General features: G+C 54.6%; 1 protein-coding gene across 1 annotated transcript in view; it reads right to left on the bottom strand.

The window, feature by feature from the left end:
* LOC134743970 (uncharacterized) overlaps window positions 1-26,664 on the bottom strand; it is a 107,856-nt gene that overhangs the window by 59,333 nt on the left and 21,859 nt on the right. The window contains exons 15-24 of the mRNA XM_063677601.1: window positions 22,435-22,623; window positions 21,078-21,263; window positions 19,084-19,255; window positions 12,037-12,192; window positions 11,480-11,676; window positions 9,235-9,342; window positions 6,599-6,759; window positions 2,627-2,752; window positions 2,104-2,194; window positions 1,322-1,395 (exon numbers count right to left, since the gene is read on the bottom strand). Coding sequence (XP_063533671.1) covers window positions 1,322-1,395; window positions 2,104-2,194; window positions 2,627-2,752; window positions 6,599-6,759; window positions 9,235-9,342; window positions 11,480-11,676; window positions 12,037-12,192; window positions 19,084-19,255; window positions 21,078-21,263; window positions 22,435-22,623 — 1,460 coding nt within the window. The remainder of the gene's footprint in view (window positions 1-1,321; window positions 1,396-2,103; window positions 2,195-2,626; window positions 2,753-6,598; window positions 6,760-9,234; window positions 9,343-11,479; window positions 11,677-12,036; window positions 12,193-19,083; window positions 19,256-21,077; window positions 21,264-22,434; window positions 22,624-26,664) is intronic.

The raw sequence follows: 26,664 nt of genomic DNA, 5'->3' as shown, positions 1-26,664 counted from the left end.
ACCCGGCTAGATTATTAGAGTCGGACCAAGCTAACTCTGCACAGACTTTACAAAGTCAAGTGTGGAAGTGTTAGACGGACTGTATACCGATGCTAATGTATGTATGGAGTAAGTATAAAAATATGTGAATGAAGTAATATAGTTGCGAGTATTCAAAGTACAAAACGTTTTAGTTTAGGTACATGATATTATTTGTTTTCCAAAGATTTACATTATGTCCATTGCCATTTATTATTACCGTGGCACAAAATAAGAAGCTGTTTACACCAAGATACTGATTAACATTTATTAATTTTGTTCTAGAAAGCGAGTCATTTTTTTTTAAAGTTAGACTTATTTTAATGACATGTTTTGCCGTAAGAAATACGCGGTTAAAGCCTGTCGGGTTATCAGGGCCACGCTGTATAACGAACAGGTCACAACTTATGCTAGTTTTACACTAAGTACGTTAATTTGCATTTAATATGTGTTATTAGGAAGCGCACGATGAAGCGGTTAGTCCCGCAACCGGGCAAGTGTTAGTGACACACAAAACCAAACCAAACACAATCCACTATGCTATTCAGCTTTTCGTTACCGTTGTACACACACTTTTTATGACGGACACGTGAAGAACGGTACGAAAACGTATAAACGTTTTTATCTTATTGGGATACAAAGATCTCGCGTGTCTAAGTAGAAATACTATGATGTGATGAGTCTAAAAGGAATACACGTAAGAGTAAATTTTACTTACTACTTATGGCGGTCAGCAAAACACTATCAGCGCGTGATATTCGTTAGCTCACGCGCTGATCCAGTTCAGATAATGTTTGTATAGCGTAATTAGTATGTTAGAGTTACGATCACTGAACTGTATATAAATAATAAATAAATCCGTTTATTAAAAGACAACATAGGTCCACACACTAAGCACTATATAATGTTTTGCTGACCGCTATACTACTGATTCTACTTTTACAACTGATTCTAAGAGAGAATCGGTTTTATACATACTTAATTTAGTTTAACATACTTTTGAATTAAAAAGGGAACATGTAAAGAACCGAGTAAAAATTTGTCTAATGCCTGAGTGTAGTATACTATACGGGAAGTTTAAAAAGTGAAATTTGACATCGTTTTTTTTCTTACTCTTTCATAAAATTTTCCAAATATGAAAAGGTACATGAAAAAGGTAAGGTTGAGGATACGGCGCGGGTTTTAGGGTCCATTTTAGGAGTTAGTAGGGTTCATTTTAGGAGTTAGTAGGGTTCATTTTAGGAGTTAGTAGGGTTCATTTTAGATGTTTTAGGAGATATTTCCGACATGATGTGAGACTTACCGTTTGATCTCGGGCGGGTTGGTGACTTGTAGGTTGTTGTGATTCTGTCCGTGGCTCCCGTCGCTCGGGGGGACCTTCGTTACAGTATTAACCGTTATTTATCAAAAATAAAATCATTCAAAAAGTATTACTTTATAACATTTGACTTATTAATTATTAAGTCGATTTTCGGTGAAGGAATACACCATGAGGAAACCGAACTAATCTCAATAAGGCCTAGTTTACCCTCCGGGTTGGAAGGTCAGATGGCAGTCGCTTCGTAAATAAAAACTAGTGCTCGGGATAGTTGGGATTAGTTGCCAAGTAGACCCCGGGCTCCGGTGAGCTGTGGCAAAAAGCTGGGCTAAAGCAAGGAAGATGATGATGAGGGATCATCCATTAATTACATCACACGTTTAGGGGGGGGAGGGGGTCAAGAAAATGTGACATGTTGTGACAAGGGGGGTGACGTCACTTTAAATTATTTTATTCGCTGTACAGTTAAATAACAAGTTTTTGGAACGATAATCGTTTTTATTCGTTTAATTTATCTTTAATCAGTTTTGGGTTACTTATAAAATTAGTAACATTTTATTTTGTCAAAACATTTTGATAAAATATTAATTAATTTGATTAGCCGATTTCATTTAAAAATGTGACGTCACACCAGGGGGGGAGAGGTTTGTCAAATGTGACCAAGTGTGACACAGAGGGGGGAGGGGTCAAAAAACCTAGAAATTCGTGTGACGTAATTAATGGATAAACCCTGATAATGAGTAATAGATGTTTTATAGTATGCGTACCACCTTGGCGTGTTCGTCGCTCGCGTTGAGCGCTCTCGGCGGCAGCGGGCTGGCCGCGCTCTCGGCGTGCTGCCGGCACAGCGTCGCGCATCTGTGCGGGCGGACAGCACGAGCCGAGTTAGTAGCAGTCACGGTAACGAGGACGAGGGAACTAATACTAATCAATCCCCGACTCATGCCAACACGTTAAATATTACTATAGTTATCAGTAAAATATAAAAGCAAAGTTGGTTTTTATCACGATTGCTATTATTTCCAGGGTAAGCGAGAAATGAGAACCGGAGAACTGAAATTGAGCAAAATAGTAACGGATTGGTATCCAAGAGGTTGTTCACGGGGCCAGAGGAGACCTCGAACAAGATGGGAGGATGAACTCAAATTCACAGCGGGCCCGAACTGGAGAAGAGTGGCCCACGACAGACCTCAATGGAAAGAGCTAGATGAGGCCTTTGCCAAGCGGCACACTGAGCTACGAGACGTACTCTAACTCAGTAAAAAGGCTAGATAGATAGATAGAACTGACCTGTCGCACATGCCCTGTTTGATGCTATTCATGTTGCAGCCCGCGGTGGTGATGGTGACCAGTTTGTGCCCCACGAGCCACGTCATAGAGTGCCCGCCGGAGAACATCCATTCTGCCGCGTCACTCCTGAAACGAATTTTCATGAGAATCATATTGTTTTTTGTTGTTGACTAGTGAAAAAAAAAAAAGTTGATTAACCCATTTAGCTTCCTGAAACCTATATGGAAGCAGGGTAGCGCGCCAGCAGGTCCACGCAGGTCTCGGTGAGCTCCACTAGGGGGCTACGGCATACCTCTGCGGCTTGACGCTGCAGGCGGAGGCGGTGTAGCGCGCCAGCAGGTCCACGCAGGTCTCGGTGAGCTCCACTAGGGGGCTACGGCATACCTCTGCGGCTTGACGCTGCAGGCGGAGGCGGTGTAGCGCGCCAGCAGGTCCACGCAGGTCTCGGTGAGCTCCACTAGGGGGCTACGGCATACCTCTGCGGCTTGACGCTGCAGGCGGAGGCGGTGTAGCGCGCCAGCAGGTCCACGCAGGTCTCGGTGAGCTCCACTAGGGGGCTACGGCCTACCTCTGCGGCTTGACGCTGCAGGCGGAGGCGGTGTAGCGCGCCAGCAGGTCCACGCAGGTCTCGGTGAGCTCCACTAGGGGGCTACGGCATACCTCTGCGGCTTGACGCTGCAGGCGGAGGCGGTGTAGCGCGCCAGCAGGTCCACGCAGGTCTCGGTGAGCTCCACTAGGGGGCTACGGCATACCTCTGCGGCTTGACGCTGCAGGCGGAGGCGGTGTAGCGCGCCAGCAGGTCCACGCAGGTCTCGGTGAGCTCCACTAGGGGGCTACGGCATACCTCTGCGGCTTGACGCTGCAGGCGGAGGCGGTGTAGCGCGCCAGCAGGTCCACGCAGGTCTCGGTGAGCTCCACTAGGGGGCTACGGCATACCTCTGCGGCTTGACGCTGCAGGCGGAGGCGGTGTAGCGCGCCAGCAGGTCCACGCAGGTCTCGGTGAGCTCCACTAGGGGGCTACGGCATACCTCTGCGGCTTGACGCTGCAGGCGGAGGCGGTGTAGCGCGCCAGCAGGTCCACGCAGGTCTCGGTGAGCTCCACTAGGGGGCTACGGCATACCTCTGCGGCTTGACGCTGCAGGCGGAGGCGGTGTAGCGCGCCAGCAGGTCCACGCAGGTCTCGGTGAGCTCCACTAGGGGGCTACGGCATACCTCTGCGGCTTGACGCTGCAGGCGGAGGCGGTGTAGCGCGCCAGCAGGTCCACGCAGGTCTCGGTGAGCTCCACTAGGGGGCTACGGCATACCTCTGCGGCTTGACGCTGCAGGCGGAGGCGGTGTAGCGCGCCAGCAGGTCCACGCAGGTCTCGGTGAGCTCCACTAGGGGGCTACGGCATACCTCTGCGGCTTGACGCTGCAGGCGGAGGCGGTGTAGCGCGCCAGCAGGTCCACGCAGGTCTCGGTGAGCTCCACTAGGGGGCTACGGCATACCTCTGCGGCTTGACGCTGCAGGCGGAGGCGGTGTAGCGCGCCAGCAGGTCCACGCAGGTCTCGGTGAGCTCCACTAGGGGGCTACGGCATACCTCTGCGGCTTGACGCTGCAGGCGGAGGCGGTGTAGCGCGCCAGCAGGTCCACGCAGGTCTCGGTGAGCTCCACTAGGGGGCTACGGCATACCTCTGCGGCTTGACGCTGCAGGCGGAGGCGGTGTAGCGCGCCAGCAGGTCCACGCAGGTCTCGGTGAGCTCCACTAGGGGGCTACGGCATACCTCTGCGGCTTGACGCTGCAGGCGGAGGCGGTGTAGCGCGCCAGCAGGTCCACGCAGGTCTCGGTGAGCTCCACTAGGGGGCTACGGCATACCTCTGCGGCTTGACGCTGCAGGCGGAGGCGGTGTAGCGCGCCAGCAGGTCCACGCAGGTCTCGGTGAGCTCCACTAGGGGGCTACGGCATACCTCTGCGGCTTGACGCTGCAGGCGGAGGCGGTGTAGCGCGCCAGCAGGTCCACGCAGGTCTCGGTGAGCTCCACTAGGGGGCTACGGCATACCTCTGCGGCTTGACGCTGCAGGCGGAGGCGGTGTAGCGCGCCAGCAGGTCCACGCAGGTCTCGGTGAGCTCCACTAGGGGGCTACGGCATACCTCTGCGGCTTGACGCTGCAGGCGGAGGCGGTGTAGCGCGCCAGCAGGTCCACGCAGGTCTCGGTGAGCTCCACTAGGGGGCTACGGCATACCTCTGCGGCTTGACGCTGCAGGCGGAGGCGGTGTAGCGCGCCAGCAGGTCCACGCAGGTCTCGGTGAGCTCCACTAGGGGGCTACGGCATACCTCTGCGGCTTGACGCTGCAGGCGGAGGCGGTGTAGCGCGCCAGCAGGTCCACGCAGGTCTCGGTGAGCTCCACTAGGGGGCTACGGCATACCTCTGCGGCTTGACGCTGCAGGCGGAGGCGGTGTAGCGCGCCAGCAGGTCCACGCAGGTCTCGGTGAGCTCCACTAGGGGGCTACGGCATACCTCTGCGGCTTGACGCTGCAGGCGGAGGCGGTGTAGCGCGCCAGCAGGTCCACGCAGGTCTCGGTGAGCTCCACTAGGGGGCTACGGCATACCTCTGCGGCTTGACGCTGCAGGCGGAGGCGGTGTAGCGCGCCAGCAGGTCCACGCAGGTCTCGGTGAGCTCCACTAGGGGGCTACGGCATACCTCTGCGGCTTGACGCTGCAGGCGGAGGCGGTGTAGCGCGCCAGCAGGTCCACGCAGGTCTCGGTGAGCTCCACTAGGGGGCTACGGCATACCTCTGCGGCTTGACGCTGCAGGCGGAGGCGGTGTAGCGCGCCAGCAGGTCCACGCAGGTCTCGGTGAGCTCCACTAGGGGGCTACGGCATACCTCTGCGGCTTGACGCTGCAGGCGGAGGCGGTGTAGCGCGCCAGCAGGTCCACGCAGGTCTCGGTGAGCTCCACTAGGGGGCTACGGCATACCTCTGCGGCTTGACGCTGCAGGCGGAGGCGGTGTAGCGCGCCAGCAGGTCCACGCAGGTCTCGGTGAGCTCCACTAGGGGGCTACGGCATACCTCTGCGGCTTGACGCTGCAGGCGGAGGCGGTGTAGCGCGCCAGCAGGTCCACGCAGGTCTCGGTGAGCTCCACTAGGGGGCTACGGCATACCTCTGCGGCTTGACGCTGCAGGCGGAGGCGGTGTAGCGCGCCAGCAGGTCCACGCAGGTCTCGGTGAGCTCCACTAGGGGGCTACGGCATACCTCTGCGGCTTGACGCTGCAGGCGGAGGCGGTGTAGCGCGCCAGCAGGTCCACGCAGGTCTCGGTGAGCTCCACTAGGGGGCTACGGCATACCTCTGCGGCTTGACGCTGCAGGCGGAGGCGGTGTAGCGCGCCAGCAGGTCCACGCAGGTCTCGGTGAGCTCCACTAGGGGGCTACGGCATACCTCTGCGGCTTGACGCTGCAGGCGGAGGCGGTGTAGCGCGCCAGCAGGTCCACGCAGGTCTCGGTGAGCTCCACTAGGGGGCTACGGCATACCTCTGCGGCTTGACGCTGCAGGCGGAGGCGGTGTAGCGCGCCAGCAGGTCCACGCAGGTCTCGGTGAGCTCCACTAGGGGGCTACGGCATACCTCTGCGGCTTGACGCTGCAGGCGGAGGCGGTGTAGCGCGCCAGCAGGTCCACGCAGGTCTCGGTGAGCTCCACTAGGGGGCTACGGCATACCTCTGCGGCTTGACGCTGCAGGCGGAGGCGGTGTAGCGCGCCAGCAGGTCCACGCAGGTCTCGGTGAGCTCCACTAGGGGGCTACGGCATACCTCTGCGGCTTGACGCTGCAGGCGGAGGCGGTGTAGCGCGCCAGCAGGTCCACGCAGGTCTCGGTGAGCTCCACTAGGGGGCTACGGCATACCTCTGCGGCTTGACGCTGCAGGCGGAGGCGGTGTAGCGCGCCAGCAGGTCCACGCAGGTCTCGGTGAGCTCCACTAGGGGGCTACGGCATACCTCTGCGGCTTGACGCTGCAGGCGGAGGCGGTGTAGCGCGCCAGCAGGTCCACGCAGGTCTCGGTGAGCTCCACGTGGAAGGCGGCGGAGGCGGAGGCGGCGCATGCGCGCGCGGCGCCGGCGCCGGCCCCGAGCGGCGCGGCCGACACGCCCCGCGACCCCTGCACCAACACAACACGACACAACGCTCAGCACTAACATAACAAACTGGTCGCCATTTTCAACATCCTACTCATTGGACCGATTGCGTCTAGGATTCAAATTTAGACCTTCCGTTCGAGTCAGAGCAAGATTGCGTGGCATTTGCAGTGATAACCTGTGGCAATGTCAATGTTCTATGAAAATATTACGTTTATAATGACACTCTCTCACTTTGTTCTATTTAAATCGGTGCAAAGTTAGCTTCGACGCACCCAGTGATCTGCGTAATTAACAGCATGAATAATAGGTTGGAATATTGAAATGTGTAGTCGCATAGGATTTAAAAGAGGTCTTATGATAACTTCAGTGAAAATGACACAAAAAATACACATTATAAAAATCAGTCTACAATGTAACACTAAGTTTGACTACAAGTTTTTATACAATACAAATAAAATCTTTAGTAATATTTTACATGCGTAAATAACTCTATTTGCCCGTCTGTTACCTTTTCACACTTTAACCGCTGAACCTATTTAGATGGAATTTGGTATAGAGACAGTTTAAGGTTGAGGCCCAAATAGGATATTTTTAGCGTTCCTTACTAAGACTCCGCTGTCCGTCTGTCTGTCGGTAGGCTGTATCTCATGAACCGTGATAGCTAGACAGTTGAAATTTTCACAGATGATGTATTTCTGTTGCCGCTATAACAACAAATACTAAAAAGTACGGAACCCTCGGTGGGCGAGTCCGACTTGCACTTGGCCGGTTATTATTGTATTGCCGGTTTGTATTTTCTATTTTTTAATTCTTAGGTTTCGCTTAAGGAAAAATCCTTTGGCCCTAAGCCCCAGGATTTTCCCTTCCAGGGCGACCCCGGTAGTGTGACGGTGCGTGTAACGGAACGTTACACTACCAACTTTTGTATTATTCCTGGCACAATACAATTCCTAAATTCGCCATTCAAATTCAAATCCTTCTTCGAATCCATTTCGTTGGTAATAATTTTCAGTCCATTACAAAACTTTGCTGAGTGAAGATCTATTTCCTGCAGTGCATAGTATTCAGTTTAATATTTTTCTCAAAAATGGACGGCAAACTCGACGTTGCCGGTTAAAAAGTAGGTCGCGAAGTGCGTAGTTTATGGCCAGTCAAAAAATTAAAAAGTTAAAAACATTGCAGTCTCGATTTCAGGACTGCAATGTTGCATACAAATTCCATTATTTGTCGAGTTCCAAACTTTTTAAAAGTTGAAGTGGCCATATCAAATGAAGGCATAGGTCCATTAAACAGCCAAACAGATGATCAGTACTTATTTATTATAATGTTGGTACCGCGACTATTTAGGTGTCTCAAATAAGTTGGCGTACTTTCAGCAGCAAAATACACTTCAATTTTTAATTAAAAAAATAAAACGGCGGCAAAGCAAATCTTTTTACTTTTGTCTGTGAAAATATATACATAAGAACGTTGCTTCTGTAAAATATTTCTATTATATTTGTATTTTTTGCGCCATTTTTGAGAAAAGCACTATATATGACTCGGCTGGAAGGCTACTTGCTGGCTTCGGATTCAATTAAACGGACTCCCAAGGTCGTCCGTTTAAAACGAATCCTCAGCCAGCAAGTAGCTACTTCCGAGCCTCGACAATAATGTACTATTATATTGTGATCTATATAGTGAATTCATACTGCGAGTGCATTGTGTTATGTGCACATGTTATTGTAACAGCGCATCTGTTCTACCTACATTCAAAGGCACATGAAATTGTAAGTTTTATAATAGTTAAGTAATTTAGGAAAGTGTTTTATCTCTATTTGTTAGCGCATCAGACAGTAACTCTCGCCTGTATTGTTGCAGGTGCCTTCTTATTTTAATAATAAATACCCTGATCGCCCTGGATCCTGCCTTTAATTTATCCATCCTGTTGAGGGAGGCTCCTACCGACCCACCCCCTCACAATTATCAATCAGCATCATTCCACACAGAAAAAGTTACGGGCAATAGCTACAAAATAGTTATTTGTGCAACAAGAGAGGAAAGTTGGTTTTTCTTGCGAGTGTTTATTTTGAGTCCCAAGAAAGCGAAAGAGAATCTTGAGCGTAGCGAGGGACTCAAAAACACGAGATGTAAAATAACTTTGCTCTCGTGTTGCACACATAATTTTTCACCTTAGTAGTGAGAACATATTAAAGGTTAAAATGTATTTCGAATTACACAGAATAAACAAAAAAAAAAGTATTATAATATGTACGATACGATAAGATACGATACGATACGATACGAGACGAGACCGGACCGGACCGGACCGGACCGGACCGTACCGAAACGCACCGTACCGTACCGTACCGTAGTATGAAGTTCATGGCCTTTACTAAATTAAAAAGCTACATTGTTTAACTCCCTGGAGTGAGGAAAGTCGCACTTTCCTCACTCCAGGGAGTGACGAAAGTAGGCTTGTTCGAGCTGCTGAGGTGAAAAATAATAGTTCTCACCAAACTGGAGCTCCGCTTGCGATTGCTGGAGTCCTCGTTGGTCGGCGCGTGCACTTTATACTTGTGCAGCTGCTCCTCAAATGGCATGATGATGTAATTGTGCAAACCCTGAAAACACAATTATTGTTACAAAATAAAACCCTAACCCTACAGGGATCGTGCGCCTTCAAGGGTCTATTATCTTAGCGAACTCAAAACGTTTTGCACAAAAAAAGCATACTACTCGGTAAAATAATTCCTAGACGAATGACTAAATATGTCGAAACCTTATAATTTATTTAATGTAATCGTTTCATGACATTTCAATTTTTTTTTCTATATTTATAATTCAATTTAATGAAAACATGCTTAAAATTATGTTCACTTAAGGCGGTTCCCTGAGCTAGAAGGCGAAAAGTCTCCTTATATGATCCTGTTTTTCTAAGAGGCGTTGATATTCGTAGACGTGGAAAAAATATATGTAGTTCTTGACTATATTATCTTTAATATCATAGCTTCCGATACACGAATTATGACACTTCGCTCGATACAATTAATTCCCAAAGTAACCTCTAACTCGGACTTTTAATCCAACTTTACTCGGTTATTTATTATGTGGTACTATAAACAAAAAAAGAAGAAAAAACAATCTTAACTTAAATAATAATTTCATAGCTTTCGAATTTCGATATTGTAGGGTAACGTTTTTAAAATAAATAAAAATCGACAAAATTCGATCAAAATTGACACTTGGCGCACATGATCTTTCCCGTTCTTTCTTGCGAAATGTGACAGAGACAGCGGCAAGCCGATGGAACGGCCTTAATAGAAACGTATTGACTTGCATATGCCTTTTAAATGTATTATTGGTTTTATAATTGTAATAATGTGTAGTATGTGTAAAACGGAACGAAATGTGTAATCCAAGATACAATAAATGTATTGTTCTTCTAATTCATCATTGCTATACATATATTGTATGTTATAATCTTATCTGTAAGCTAATTGCTTCTTCTTCTTCTTGCTTGCTTCTTCTAATTGTAAATCATTTTTGAATATGACGATGTACAATTACTACAAATAAAATATATTCTATTCTATTCTATCTTGTATTCTTAATTCGACCCTATCCCAATAGGGGATATTACTGCAATGTTCTGCCACCAGTGTGCAGCACTAGCCTTTTTAGTATACCATAGAGTAACTTATACATACTGTACCTTTAACAGGTTTTTGACAAGTTTTCAGAGATAATAAATTATGACATTGATGCATCAAGGCGGTGACCTACCGGGAAACGTGAATCTGAAAATTCGCAATCTGCCTCTTTATCGCTCGAATATGCAAGAGTGGCAGAGATGCTAGATAAAGATTTTTTTTTGTTTCACTATAGACTCTCAGATTGTGGTAGTGGCCCTGGCCCCCTACGCAGTTTCGCGTAATATTCCATATTGATACAATTTCTACATTAAATTTTATCTAGAATTCAAGTTCCAGATGATTGAATCAAGTAAATCCACACCTCTCTCAATATGCTACTGCCTAGTGTATACATCCAACTTATACAGGATGTAATAATTGTGCCATTTTCAACCAAAAGGATACTTACTGTCGCTTGTCAGTAAGGCGCTATGTCCATATAGCTTCAATTAGAAATCAACCTTATCGACAAGCGACAATGTGGTACCTTTTGGTTGAAAACGTCACAATTATAGAAGCAACAGTTCGACCTCATCACATGGCGACCCTGCCACGGGAAATACGGAATACTTACGAGTATAATAAATCGGACAAAGTTCCGTCTGTAAGACAGCCGGCACTTGAGGAACCAGGCGGCGACCACGTGGTGTGCGAGCGAGACGGCGTAGCGGGACGGGTTCGTGTACGGGAGCAGGACGGCAACACCCGCAACAACGACATGTATAAAATACTCTGGCAAGCCAACTTTGTCAGTAGCACTTACTCCTATTCATATTTAAAAACTTCACTCGACAAGTCAATAGGGAGCGTGCATAAACTGTAGGGGGCAGCACACAAGACGTCAGATTTTTGGCGTGAGGCGTAAATGTGTAGTTTATGCTTCCAAAGTAGCCCACAAGATGGCAGCATTTGCTTTGTACATGTGATGTACATGTTTATGGTCCCGATAGTCAAACACATACCTTACCTTACCTTATATGGATTTGTAGAAAAATCTTAATAGCACGATGTAGCCGATTGAACAGCGCCATCTACAACGAAATTCGACAAATAAACAAAGACTTACATGTATAATGAACCGCACGAAGTTGCGTCTATAAGACAGCCGGCATTTGAGGAACCAGGCGGCGACCACGTGGTGTGCGAGCGAGACGACGTAGTGGTTGTAGCGGGACGGGTTCGTGTAAGGGAGCAGGATGGCGAATACCGACATGTATTGGTCTTCCACGAACGAGGCGAATACTCGCGGTAGTCGAGTTAGTGCTGAAAAAAAAAACAGTTTTGTAATTGTTGTACACGATAATTATTATGACGGAATTTTAATTGTAACAATTGTCACAGATTTAAGAATTTTCGGTAATTCTTGACAGGAAATGAGTTCTGTGTCGGATTTTCGTGACAATTGTCGTGTTTCTTGTGACAATTGTCATAAGCGTCGCAAAATAAGTACTTATTTATTGGCGATACAATGGAGTTTTTTTTATTAAACTGTTGGTGGCAAACAAGCACACCGCCCGTCCGATGGTAAGCGGTTACCGTAGCCTATGGAGGCCTGTGACGTCCACAGTTGTCGCACCTGTCATCGTGGTGAAATAGGGGCCTGGCCTGGAATCAATAACTTACTAGAAAGAAATTCAAGCATTGGTCCTGCGATGAGTTTGGTGTCGGACACCTTGGACAAGTCCAGTAGAACCTCGGGAAGTAGCTTCACCATGGTGTCACGGGCTTCCAGGGTGAACTGCGTCAGTGCTGCTAGGTACGGCGCCGGCGTTCGGAGCACTAAACAGATAGAAATGTAATCATTATACTTTCAGCTTGAGTGGTTTAAGCAAACTTTACGAAACCATCTGGGGAAAAGAGAATCCTTTATCGACAAACTCCAATTAAAAAGTAAAAACAGGCCAATGCGAGTCGGACTCGCGCACGAAGGGTTCCGTACCATTATCTATAAAAACGGCAAAAAATCACGTTTGTTGTATGAGAGCTCCCCTTAAATATTTATTTTATTCTGTTTATAGTATTTGTTGTTACAGCGGCAACAGAAATACATTACCTGTGAAAATTTCAACTGTCTAGCTATCACGGTTCATAAGATACAGCCTGGTGACAGACGGACAGACAACGAAGTCTTAGCAATAGGGTCCCGTTTTAACCCTTTGGGTACGGAACCCTAAAAATGTATGGAGTCGACAGGCGCAAACGAAAAATCACGTAATCATTTGGCGTTTTCTATAAACGATATTCACTCGGCTAGCGATAGCGAAAGTAGCGAATTAAAACCACATTATGGCCTTCATTAATTTGTCTAAGTGAGCCCCGGGTTAAAAACTTTAGAGACCTTTAGCGACAAGGACAGACTGACCCATGCCGTAGCGCAGCAAACACCGCACTACCCTCTGCTGCGTGAGCGGTTCCAGGAAGGCGTGGTAGGGCGCCAGGGCCCCCAGAGAGGGCAGCACCGCCGCGTGCAGCTCCGACACCAGCACCTTCGGACCGCGCAGACACTCGGGGAACAAGGACAGACTGACCCATGCCGTAGCGCAGCAAACACCGCACTACCCTCTGCTGCGTGAGCGGTTCCAGGAAGGCGTGGTAGGGCGCCAGGGCCCCCAGAGAGGGCAGCACCGCCGCGTGCAGCTCCGACACCAGCACCTTCGGACCGCGCAGACACTCGGGGAACAAGGACAGACTGACCCATGCCGTAGCGCAGCAAACACCGCACTACCCTCTGCTGCGTGAGCGGTTCCAGGAAGGCGTGGTAGGGCGCCAGGGCCCCCAGAGAGGGCAGCACCGCCGCGTGCAGCTCCGACACCAGCACCTTCGGACCGCGCAGACACTCGGGGAACAAGGACAGACTGACCCATGCCGTAGCGCAGCAAACACCGCACTACCCTCTGCTGCGTGAGCGGTTCCAGGAAGGCGTGGTAGGGCGCCAGGGCCCCCAGAGAGGGCAGCACCGCCGCGTGCAGCTCCGACACCAGCACCTTCGGACCGCGCAGACACTCGGGGAACAAGGACAGACTGACCCATGCCGTAGCGCAGCAAACACCGCACTACCCTCTGCTGCGTGAGCGGTTCCAGGAAGGCGTGGTAGGGCGCCAGGGCCCCCAGAGAGGGCAGCACCGCCGCGTGCAGCTCCGACACCAGCACCTTCGGACCGCGCAGACACTCGGGGAACAAGGACAGACTGACCCATGCCGTAGCGCAGCAAACACCGCACTACCCTCTGCTGCGTGAGCGGTTCCAGGAAGGCGTGGTAGGGCGCCAGGGCCTCCAGAGAGGGCAGCACCGCCGCGTGCAGCTCCGACACCAGCACCTTCGGACCGCGCAGACACTCGGGGAACAAGGACAGACTGACCCATGCCGTAGCGCAGCAAACACCGCACTACCCTCTGCTGCGTGAGCGGTTCCAGGAAGGCGTGGTAGGGCGCCAGGGCCCCCAGAGAGGGCAGCACCGCCGCGTGCAGCTCCGACACCAGCACCTTCGGACCGCGCAGACACTCGGGGAACAAGGACAGACTGACCCATGCCGTAGCGCAGCAAACACCGCACTACCCTCTGCTGCGTGAGCGGTTCCAGGAAGGCGTGGTAGGGCGCCAGGGCCCCCAGAGAGGGCAGCACCGCCGCGTGCAGCTCCGACACCAGCACCTTCGGACCGCGCAGACACTCGGGGAACAAGGACAGACTGACCCATGCCGTAGCGCAGCAAACACCGCACTACCCTCTGCTGCGTGAGCGGTTCCAGGAAGGCGTGGTAGGGCGCCAGGGCCCCCAGAGAGGGCAGCACCGCCGCGTGCAGCTCCGACACCAGCACCTTCGGACCGCGCAGACACTCGGGGAACAAGGACAGACTGACCCATGCCGTAGCGCAGCAAACACCGCACTACCCTCTGCTGCGTGAGCGGTTCCAGGAAGGCGTGGTAGGGCGCCAGGGCCTCCAGAGAGGGCAGCACCGCCGCGTGCAGCTCCGACACCAGCACCTTCGGACCGCGCAGACACTCGGGGAACAAGGACAGACTGACCCATGCCGTAGCGCAGCAAACACCGCACTACCCTCTGCTGCGTGAGCGGTTCCAGGAAGGCGTGGTAGGGCGCCAGGGCCCCCAGAGAGGGCAGCACCGCCGCGTGCAGCTCCGACACCAGCACCTTCGGACCGCGCAGACACTCGGGGAACAAGGACAGACTGACCCATGCCGTAGCGCAGCAAACACCGCACTACCCTCTGCTGCGTGAGCGGTTCCAGGAAGGCGTGGTAGGGCGCCAGGGCCCCCAGAGAGGGCAGCACCGCCGCGTGCAGCTCCGACACCAGCACCTTCGGACCGCGCAGACACTCGGGGAACAAGGACAGACTGACCCATGCCGTAGCGCAGCAAACACCGCACTACCCTCTGCTGCGTGAGCGGTTCCAGGAAGGCGTGGTAGGGCGCCAGGGCCCCCAGAGAGGGCAGCACCGCCGCGTGCAGCTCCGACACCAGCACCTTCGGACCGCGCAGACACTCGGGGAACAAGGACAGACTGACCCATGCCGTAGCGCAGCAAACACCGCACTACCCTCTGCTGCGTGAGCGGTTCCAGGAAGGCGTGGTAGGGCGCCAGGGCCCCCAGAGAGGGCAGCACCGCCGCGTGCAGCTCCGACACCAGCACCTTCGGACCGCGCAGACACTCGGGGAACAAGGACAGACTGACCCATGCCGTAGCGCAGCAAACACCGCACTACCCTCTGCTGCGTGAGCGGTTCCAGGAAGGCGTGGTAGGGCGCCAGGGCCCCCAGAGAGGGCAGCACCGCCGCGTGCAGCTCCGACACCAGCACCTTCGGACCGCGCAGACACTCGGGGAACAAGGACAGACTGACCCATGCCGTAGCGCAGCAAACACCGCACTACCCTCTGCTGCGTGAGCGGTTCCAGGAAGGCGTGGTAGGGCGCCAGGGCCCCCAGAGAGGGCAGCACCGCCGCGTGCAGCTCCGACACCAGCACCTTCGGACCGCGCAGACACTCGGGGAACAAGGACAGACTGACCCATGCCGTAGCGCAGCAAACACCGCACTACCCTCTGCTGCGTGAGCGGTTCCAGGAAGGCGTGGTAGGGCGCCAGGGCCCCCAGAGAGGGCAGCACCGCCGCGTGCAGCTCCGACACCAGCACCTTCGGACCGCGCAGACACTCGGGGAACAAGGACAGACTGACCCATGCCGTAGCGCAGCAAACACCGCACTACCCTCTGCTGCGTGAGCGGTTCCAGGAAGGCGTGGTAGGGCGCCAGGGCCCCCAGAGAGGGCAGCACCGCCGCGTGCAGCTCCGACACCAGCACCTTCGGACCGCGCAGACACTCGGGGAACAAGGACAGACTGACCCATGCCGTAGCGCAGCAAACACCGCACTACCCTCTGCTGCGTGAGCGGTTCCAGGAAGGCGTGGTAGGGCGCCAGGGCCCCCAGAGAGGGCAGCACCGCCGCGTGCAGCTCCGACACCAGCACCTTCGGACCGCGCAGACACTCGGGGAACAAGGACAGACTGACCCATGCCGTAGCGCAGCAAACACCGCACTACCCTCTGCTGCGTGAGCGGTTCCAGGAAGGCGTGGTAGGGCGCCAGGGCCCCCAGAGAGGGCAGCACCGCCGCGTGCAGCTCCGACACCAGCACCTTCGGACCGCGCAGACACTCGGGGAACAAGGACAGACTGACCCATGCCGTAGCGCAGCAAACACCGCACTACCCTCTGCTGCGTGAGCGGTTCCAGGAAGGCGTGGTAGGGCGCCAGGGCCCCCAGAGAGGGCAGCACCGCCGCGTGCAGCTCCGACACCAGCACCTTCGGACCGCGCAGACACTCGGGGAACAAGGACAGACTGACCCATGCCGTAGCGCAGCAAACACCGCACTACCCTCTGCTGCGTGAGCGGTTCCAGGAAGGCGTGGTAGGGCGCCAGGGCCCCCAGAGAGGGCAGCACCGCCGCGTGCAGCTCCGACACCAGCACCTTCGGACCGCGCAGACACTCGGGGAACAAGGACAGACTGACCCATGCCGTAGCGCAGCAAACACCGCACTACCCTCTGCTGCGTGAGCGGTTCCAGGAAGGCGTGGTAGGGCGCCAGGGCCCCCAGAGAGGGCAGCACCGCCGCGTGCAGCTCCGACACCAGCACCTTCGGACCGCGCAGACACTCGGGGAACAAGGACAGACTGACCCATGCCGTAGCGCAGCAAACACCGCACTACCCTCTGCTGCGTGAGCGGTTCCAGGAAGGCGTGGTAGGGCGCCAGGGCCCCCAGAGAGGGCAGCACCGCCGCGTGCAGCTCCGACACCAGCACCTTCGGACCGCGCAGACACTCGGGGAACAAGGACAGACTGACCCATGCCGTAGCGCAGCAAACACCGCACTACCCTCTGCTGCGTGAGCGGTTCCAGGAAGGCGTGGTAGGGCGCCAGGGCCCCCAGAGAGGGCAGCACCGCCGCGTGCAGCTCCGACACCAGCACCTTCGGACCGCGCAGACACTCGGGGAACAAGGACAGACTGACCCATGCCGTAGCGCAGCAAACACCGCACTACCCTCTGCTGCGTGAGCGGTTCCAGGAAGGCGTGGTAGGGCGCCAGGGCCCCCAGAGAGGGCAGCACCGCCGCGTGCAGCTCCGACACCAGCACCTTCGGACCGCGCAGACACTCGGGGAACAAGGACAGACTGACCCATGCCGTAGCGCAGCAAACACCGCACTACCCTCTGCTGCGTGAGCGGTTCCAGGAAGGCGTGGTAGGGCGCCAGGGCCTCCAGAGAGGGCAGCACCGCCGCGTGCAGCTCCGACACCAGCACCTTCGGACCGCGCAGACACTCGGGGAACAAGGACAGACTGACCCATGCCGTAGCGCAGCAAACACCGCACTACCCTCTGCTGCGTGAGCGGTTCCAGGAAGGCGTGGTAGGGCGCCAGGGCCCCCAGAGAGGGCAGCACCGCCGCGTGCAGCTCCGACACCAGCACCTTCGGACCGCGCAGACACTCGGGGAACAAGGACAGACTGACCCATGCCGTAGCGCAGCAAACACCGCACTACCCTCTGCTGCGTGAGCGGTTCCAGGAAGGCGTGGTAGGGCGCCAGGGCCCCCAGAGAGGGCAGCACCGCCGCGTGCAGCTCCGACACCAGCACCTTCGGACCGCGCAGACACTCGGGGAACAAGGACAGACTGACCCATGCCGTAGCGCAGCAAACACCGCACTACCCTCTGCTGCGTGAGCGGTTCCAGGAAGGCGTGGTAGGGCGCCAGGGCCCCCAGAGAGGGCAGCACCGCCGCGTGCAGCTCCGACACCAGCACCTTCGGACCGCGCAGACACTCGGGGAACAAGGACAGACTGACCCATGCCGTAGCGCAGCAAACACCGCACTACCCTCTGCTGCGTGAGCGGTTCCAGGAAGGCGTGGTAGGGCGCCAGGGCCCCCAGAGAGGGCAGCACCGCCGCGTGCAGCTCCGACACCAGCACCTTCGGACCGCGCAGACACTCGGGGAACAAGGACAGACTGACCCATGCCGTAGCGCAGCAAACACCGCACTACCCTCTGCTGCGTGAGCGGTTCCAGGAAGGCGTGGTAGGGCGCCAGGGCCCCCAGAGAGGGCAGCACCGCCGCGTGCAGCTCCGACACCAGCACCTTCGGACCGCGCAGACACTCGGGGAACAAGGACAGACTGACCCATGCCGTAGCGCAGCAAACACCGCACTACCCTCTGCTGCGTGAGCGGTTCCAGGAAGGCGTGGTAGGGCGCCAGGGCCCCCAGAGAGGGCAGCACCGCCGCGTGCAGCTCCGACACCAGCACCTTCGGACCGCGCAGACACTCGGGGAACAAGGACAGACTGACCCATGCCGTAGCGCAGCAAACACCGCACTACCCTCTGCTGCGTGAGCGGTTCCAGGAAGGCGTGGTAGGGCGCCAGGGCCCCCAGAGAGGGCAGCACCGCCGCGTGCAGCTCCGACACCAGCACCTTCGGACCGCGCAGACACTCGGGGAACAAGGACAGACTGACCCATGCCGTAGCGCAGCAAACACCGCACTACCCTCTGCTGCGTGAGCGGTTCCAGGAAGGCGTGGTAGGGCGCCAGGGCCCCCAGAGAGGGCAGCACCGCCGCGTGCAGCTCCGACACCAGCACCTTCGGACCGCGCAGACACTCGGGGAACAAGGACAGACTGACCCATGCCGTAGCGCAGCAAACACCGCACTACCCTCTGCTGCGTGAGCGGTTCCAGGAAGGCGTGGTAGGGCGCCAGGGCCCCCAGAGAGGGCAGCACCGCCGCGTGCAGCTCCGACACCAGCACCTTCGGACCGCGCAGACACTCGGGGAACAAGGACAGACTGACCCATGCCGTAGCGCAGCAAACACCGCACTACCCTCTGCTGCGTGAGCGGTTCCAGGAAGGCGTGGTAGGGCGCCAGGGCCCCCAGAGAGGGCAGCACCGCCGCGTGCAGCTCCGACACCAGCACCTTCGGACCGCGCAGACACTCGGGGAACAAGGACAGACTGACCCATGCCGTAGCGCAGCAAACACCGCACTACCCTCTGCTGCGTGAGCGGTTCCAGGAAGGCGTGGTAGGGCGCCAGGGCCCCCAGAGAGGGCAGCACCGCCGCGTGCAGCTCCGACACCAGCACCTTCGGACCGCGCAGACACTCGGGGAACAAGGACAGACTGACCCATGCCGTAGCGCAGCAAACACCGCACTACCCTCTGCTGCGTGAGCGGTTCCAGGAAGGCGTGGTAGGGCGCCAGGGCCCCCAGAGAGGGCAGCACCGCCGCGTGCAGCTCCGACACCAGCACCTTCGGACCGCGCAGACACTCGGGGAACGCTAAGCTTCTGTCCGATAACTGCAAAATATTAAGAGAAATTAAACTAACTGTACTGTCGTAAAAAAAAATTAACTGACTCATTCAATGAGGGCTACCGTTTTAGTGCTCACCAGTTGGCGCCACTGTAGATGTAGGTCCGGAAAAACAGATCTCAAAACTCTTCTGTGCTTATTTTTATAAAATCAATACGTTCTTATATACACAAAGGTATTGTAAAGTCTAAATGTGTAATTTTTTCAACCTCTTTAATTTTGCATATATTTTAGTTGGCACTTTTTTTTAAACCGCTAACATTTATTGAGCTATATCTATTGTTTACCATGATTAATCAAATATTGACAAATATTTACCACAATTATGAGTAAATAAGTATGATTATCATTGGCGCCGTCGACTGGACAGAAACGGCTTCGGACAGAGTAGCATAGCGGTCTTCGGTGTCGGAGGCCAAGCAAGATCCACCTCGGGTCGTCGCGCCACGGTAAGTAATGAATAAGGAGGGAAAATTCCCGATAAAAAAGCTTAAAACCCCCATAACTTCTATGCATTTGACATTTTGAAATATCTCCATCTACACTAGCGCCCCTAGCGGCGAAATTAAACGCGGGAGCCCTCATTGTTTAGCGTTACAGTATTGCGTAGTATTTTAGCGCTTCTGGATATGTTGTAGAACGTGGATTTGTCGATGGGTATACCACTCCTCAGGTCTGCTGGACTCACCATGGCGCAGAGACTAGAAGCCAGCAGGTCCAGGTCCTGAGCCCTGCGGCCGACGCAGAGAGCCCTGGACTGCAGCAGGGCGGGCAGGGCGCGCAGCACGTGCTGCAGCACCGACCACTCCTTAGGTCTGCTGGACTCACCATGGCGCAGAGACTAGAAGCCAGCAGGTCCAGGTCCTGAGCCCTGCGGCCGACGCAGAGAGCCCTGGACTGCAGCAGGGCGGGCAGGGCGCGCAGCACGTGCTGCAGCACCGACCACTCCTTAGGTCTGCTGGACTCACCATGGCGCAGAGACTAGAAGCCAGCAGGTCCAGGTCCTGAGCCCTGCGGCCGACGCAGAGAGCCCTGGACTGCAGCAGGGCGGGCAGGGCGCGCAGCACGTGCTGCAGCACCGACCACTCCTTAGGTCTGCTGGACTCACCATGGCGCAGAGACTAGAAGCCAGCAGGTCCAGGTCCTGAGCCCTGCGGCCGACGCAGAGAGCCCTGGACTGCAGCAGGGCGGGCAGGGCGCGCAGCACGTGCTGCAGCACCGACCACTCCTTAGGTCTGCTGGACTCACCATGGCGCAGAGACTAGAAGCCAGCAGGTCCAGGTCCTGAGCCCTGCGGCCGACGCAGAGAGCCCTGGACTGCAGCAGGGCGGGCAGGGCGCGCAGCACGTGCTGCAGCACCGACCACTCCTTAGGTCTGCTGGACTCACCATGGCGCAGAGACTAGAAGCCAGCAGGTCCAGGTCCTGAGCCCTGCGGCCGACGCAGAGAGCCCTGGACTGCAGCAGGGCGGGCAGGGCGCGCAGCACGTGCTGCAGCACCGACCACTCCTTAGGTCTGCTGGACTCACCATGGCGCAGAGACTAGAAGCCAGCAGGTCCAGGTCCTGAGCCCTGCGGCCGACGCAGAGAGCCCTGGACTGCAGCAGGGCGGGCAGGGCGCGCAGCACGTGCTGCAGCACCGACCACTCCTTAGGTCTGCTGGACTCACCATGGCGCAGAGACTAGAAGCCAGCAGGTCCAGGTCCTGAGCCCTGCGGCCGACGCAGAGAGCCCTGGACTGCAGCAGGGCGGGCAGGGCGCGCAGCACGTGCTGCAGCACCGACCACTCCTTAGGTCTGCTGGACTCACCATGGCGCAGAGACTAGAAGCCAGCAGGTCCAGGTCCTGAGCCCTGCGGCCGACGCAGAGAGCCCTGGACTGCAGCAGGGCGGGCAGGGCGCGCAGCACGTGCTGCAGCACCGACCACTCCTTCTCGCGGGCGAGCGCCAGGGTCAGGATGCGCGCGCAGCGCCCCACGGGGAGGATGCACGCTCCCTGGATATAAGCAAAGATAGATATAACTCCGTAATAGATATAGGTAGATACAGTCTAAAGAAAATACGTGCCTCGAAAATCAAGAAAATTTGATTCTCGTTCAGAGGGCGCTACTAGTTTTGGCCTACAGTCGTATAGATGGCGTTGACGGTTTCGTTTGTTATTTAACAATTTTAACGCATATCAGTGAAAGAACATGGGTCAAAATCATAAAAATAATTAATGCAAATAAAAAAAATCATTTATCTATATTTAAATACATTCTATCGTATTTTTATAAATCTTCATTTTTAGTTTTAAAGTGTGTGTGTGACAGATGGCAGTGAATTTACTGGGGTTACAAAATTTACTATGACAGTACCGCTCTAGTATAAGTTACTCTATGATATAAGACATATAGTTTGTCAAGGGACTGTCTCATTTCGGGCGTACACGCAGAGAGTACTGTCTTTGTCTTGCACCGGTGCTGGAGCCCAGAAGAAGGGGATGAGTGTAATTTTTTTGTACTTATTTACTGACAAGATTTATTTGACCGACTTTAACTTCATTTACTATTTAAGGATTTGCCACACTGGATGCGTTCTGCGGTCAACGGTCAGGTCAAACCCGCATTATGTATGAACGACATTGACGGCGACCTTTGAAGTTGAAGTTTGACCTGACCGCCGCCCGCATAACGCATCCAGTTTAGCAAACCTTTAATACTGCCCGCAACTTCTGAGTACAATTAGTACTTTCACATCCCAATGTCATAGTACGTTTTATCCTCTTCTTACTCCCTTAGGGTATCTTTGTGATAGAAACTGTCCTATACCTATATCCATTTTCCCGGGACTCAAAACTATCCCTAAAGCAAATTTTGTCAAAACCAAAAAGTAACTTATAGAATTGAGAAACCATCTATCTTCTTGAAAAGCGAGAACATGACTTCGAAACTACCGCAGACTTATTGTCGTTGACATTTTGCTGGGCTGGGGCGTCAGTTATCTGTGACTACAGCTGGTGTAATCAGTTGAAACGTCGGATTTAAGGTAAAATAATTATTATATTATATTATATAATAATTAATATCATTAAATATGTGTACCGCAGTCATGTGAGTATGAAAATTTGCGTCAACTTTGCACCGCGAAGTCGTGCCGTGATTCCCCCGTATACATTATACACTCACCGGCACTTGATGGTTGGTGGGCGGCGGATGGTGCCCTCGTGCGGCGAGCGGCTCGGCGAGCAAGCTCGGCGAGCACAGCGGCTTGATGCGGAGCGCGGCCGTCCCGTACACGGGGCTGCCGGCGCCGTCGTAGCAGAACCCCACGCTGTTGAACAAGTTCGCGCGGAGCCCGAAGATCATGTCAAGAATCTGTCAACGAACATGTACTAATTTATTTATTTATTAGCCACTTTAAAGTGTTTAGCAGTAACTCACTGGTTTACTGCGACATAAACGCATATATTGCTTGTGTCAGCGCAACCTAAGGGGTCCTCCATTAATTACGTCACACGAATTTCTAGGTTTTTTGATCCCACCCCCCCTTCTTGTCACACTTGGTCACATTTGGCAAACCCCTCCCCCCCTGGTGTGACGTCACATTATCGGCAATTTTGATTTCAACGAAATCAGCAAATCGAACTAGGCAATATTTATTTTATCAAAATATTTTTCATAAAGAAATATTACTAATTTTATAACACAAAACCGATTATCATTCCAAAAACTCGTTATTTAACTATACAGAGAATAAAAAAATATTTTCGGTTACCTATGAAGTTAAGTTAAAGGTTGTAACTCACCCATCCCCCTTTTTACAACATGTTACATTTTATTGACCCCCTCCCATCCCCTAAACGTGTGATGTAATTAATGGATGACCCCTAGCATGTATATATAGGCAGGTATTAAGAAAAATACGTTCTTATATCTTACTTAAAGTGTTTCACTACGTACTCCCATCACTTGCTCGAAACGACATAACAAGATCATTCTTGTTATTTGATGGCGACCCTGCCAGGATATAACAAAACCCAATCTTGTTATTTGACAATAAAACAAGGAGCTAGTTCACCTTCCTCCTGCACGTGGCGTGCTGCGCGGAGTGGCGCGGGTGGTTGAGCGCGTGGTCGAGTAATATAACAAGGAGCTAGTTCACCTTCCTCCTGCACGTGGCGTGCTGCGCGGAGTGGCGCGGGTGGTTGAGCGCGTGGTCGAGTAATATAACAAGGAGCTAGTTCACCTTCCTCCTGCACGTGGCGTGCTGCGCGGAGTGGCGCGGGTGGTTGAGCGCGTGGTCGAGTAATATAACAAGGAGCTAGTTCACCTTCCTCCTGCACGTGGCGTGCTGCGCGGAGTGGCGCGGGTGGTTGAGCGCGTGGTCGAGTAATATAACAAGGAGCTAGTTCACCTTCCTCCTGCACGTGGCGTGCTGCGCGGAGTGGCGCGGGTGGTTGAGCGCGTGGTCGAGTAATATAACAAGGAGCTAGTTCACCTTCCTCCTGCACGTGGCGTGCTGCGCGGAGTGGCGCGGGTGGTTGAGCGCGTGGTCGAGTAATATAACAAGGAGCTAGTTCACCTTCCTCCTGCACGTGGCGTGCTGCGCGGAGTGGCGCGGGTGGTTGAGCGCGTGGTCGAGTAATATAACAAGGAGCTAGTTCACCTTCCTCCTGCACGTGGCGTGCTGCGCGGAGTGGCGCGGGTGGTTGAGCGCGTGGTCGAGTAATATAACAAGGAGCTAGTTCACCTTCCTCCTGCACGTGGCGTGCTGCGCGGAGTGGCGCGGGTGGTTGAGCGCGTGGTCGAGTAATATAACAAGGAGCTAGTTCACCTTCCTCCTGCACGTGGCGTGCTGCGCGGAGTGGCGCGGGTGGTTGAGCGCGTGGTCGAGTAATATAACAAGGAGCTAGTTCACCTTCCTCCTGCACGTGGCGTGCTGCGCGGAGTGGCGCGGGTGGTTGAGCGCGTGGTCGAGTAATATAACAAGGAGCTAGTTCACCTTCCTCCTGCACGTGGCGTGCTGCGCGGAGTGGCGCGGGTGGTTGAGCGCGTGGTCGAGTAATATAACAAGGAGCTAGTTCACCTTCCTCCTGCACGTGGCGTGCTGCGCGGAGTGGCGCGGGTGGTTGAGCGCGTGGTCGAGTAATATAACAAGGAGCTAGTTCACCTTCCTCCTGCACGTGGCGTGCTGCGCGGAGTGGCGCGGGTGGTTGAGCGCGTGGTCGAGTAATATAACAAGGAGCTAGTTCACCTTCCTCCTGCACGTGGCGTGCTGCGCGGAGTGGCGCGGGTGGTTGAGCGCGTGGTCGAGTAATATAACAAGGAGCTAGTTCACCTTCCTCCTGCACGTGGCGTGCTGCGCGGAGTGGCGCGGGTGGTTGAGCGCGTGGTCGAATAATATAACAAGGAGCTAGTTCACCTTCCTCCTGCACGTGGCGTGCTGCGCGGAGTGGCGCGGGTGGTTGAGCGCGTGGTCGAGTAATATAACAAGGAGCTAGTTCACCTTCCTCCTGCACGTGGCGTGCTGCGCGGAGTGGCGCGGGTGGTTGAGCGCGTGGTCGAGTAATATAACAAGGAGCTAGTTCACCTTCCTCCTGCACGTGGCGTGCTGCGCGGAGTGGCGCGGGTGGTTGAGCGCGTGGTCGAGTAATATAACAAGGAGCTAGTTCACCTTCCTCCTGCACGTGGCGTGCTGCGCGGAGTGGCGCGGGTGGTTGAGCGCGTGGTCGAGTAATATAACAAGGAGCTAGTTCACCTTCCTCCTGCACGTGGCGTGCTGCGCGGAGTGGCGCGGGTGGTTGAGCGCGTGGTCGAGTAATATAACAAGGAGCTAGTTCACCTTCCTCCTGCACGTGGCGTGCTGCGCGGAGTGGCGCGGGTGGTTGAGCGCGTGGTCGAGTAATATAACAAGGAGCTAGTTCACCTTCCTCCTGCACGTGGCGTGCTGCGCGGAGTGGCGCGGGTGGTTGAGCGCGTGGTCGAGTAATATAACAAGGAGCTAGTTCACCTTCCTCCTGCACGTGGCGTGCTGCGCGGAGTGGCGCGGGTGGTTGAGCGCGTGGTCGAGTAATATAACAAGGAGCTAGTTCACCTTCCTCCTGCACGTGGCGTGCTGCGCGGAGTGGCGCGGGTGGTTGAGCGCGTGGTCGAGTAATATAACAAGGAGCTAGTTCACCTTCCTCCTGCACGTGGCGTGCTGCGCGGAGTGGCGCGGGTGGTTGAGCGCGTGGTCGAGTAATATAACAAGGAGCTAGTTCACCTTCCTCCTGCACGTGGCGTGCTGCGCGGAGTGGCGCGGGTGGTTGAGCGCGTGGTCGAGTAATATAACAAGGAGCTAGTTCACCTTCCTCCTGCACGTGGCGTGCTGCGCGGAGTGGCGCGGGTGGTTGAGCGCGTGGTCGAGTAATATAACAAGGAGCTAGTTCACCTTCCTCCTGCACGTGGCGTGCTGCGCGGAGTGGCGCGGGTGGTTGAGCGCGTGGTCGAGTAATATAACAAGGAGCTAGTTCACCTTCCTCCTGCACGTGGCGTGCTGCGCGGAGTGGCGCGGGTGGTTGAGCGCGTGGTCGAGTAATATAACAAGGAGCTAGTTCACCTTCCTCCTGCACGTGGCGTGCTGCGCGGAGTGGCGCGGGTGGTTGAGCGCGTGGTCGAGTAATATAACAAGGAGCTAGTTCACCTTCCTCCTGCACGTGGCGTGCTGCGCGGAGTGGCGCGGGTGGTTGAGCGCGTGGTCGAGTAATATAACAAGGAGCTAGTTCACCTTCCTCCTGCACGTGGCGTGCTGCGCGGAGTGGCGCGGGTGGTTGAGCGCGTGGTCGAGTAATATAACAAGGAGCTAGTTCACCTTCCTCCTGCACGTGGCGTGCTGCGCGGAGTGGCGCGGGTGGTTGAGCGCGTGGTCGAGTAATATAACAAGGAGCTAGTTCACCTTCCTCCTGCACGTGGCGTGCTGCGCGGAGTGGCGCGGGTGGTTGAGCGCGTGGTCGAGTAATATAACAAGGAGCTAGTTCACCTTCCTCCTGCACGTGGCGTGCTGCGCGGAGTGGCGCGGGTGGTTGAGCGCGTGGTCGAGTAATATAACAAGGAGCTAGTTCACCTTCCTCCTGCACGTGGCGTGCTGCGCGGAGTGGCGCGGGTGGTTGAGCGCGTGGTCGAGTAATATAACAAGGAGCTAGTTCACCTTCCTCCTGCACGTGGCGTGCTGCGCGGAGTGGCGCGGGTGGTTGAGCGCGTGGTCGAGTAATATAACAAGGAGCTAGTTCACCTTCCTCCTGCACGTGGCGTGCTGCGCGGAGTGGCGCGGGTGGTTGAGCGCGTGGTCGAGTAATATAACAAGGAGCTAGTTCACCTTCCTCCTGCACGTGGCGTGCTGCGCGGAGTGGCGCGGGTGGTTGAGCGCGTGGTCGAGTA

The sequence above is a fragment of the Cydia strobilella genome, chromosome 9 (genome assembly GCF_947568885.1).
Source record: "Cydia strobilella chromosome 9, ilCydStro3.1, whole genome shotgun sequence".
Taxonomy (NCBI): domain Eukaryota; kingdom Metazoa; phylum Arthropoda; class Insecta; order Lepidoptera; family Tortricidae; genus Cydia; species Cydia strobilella.
This window is presented reverse-complemented; position numbering and strand designations above follow the sequence as displayed.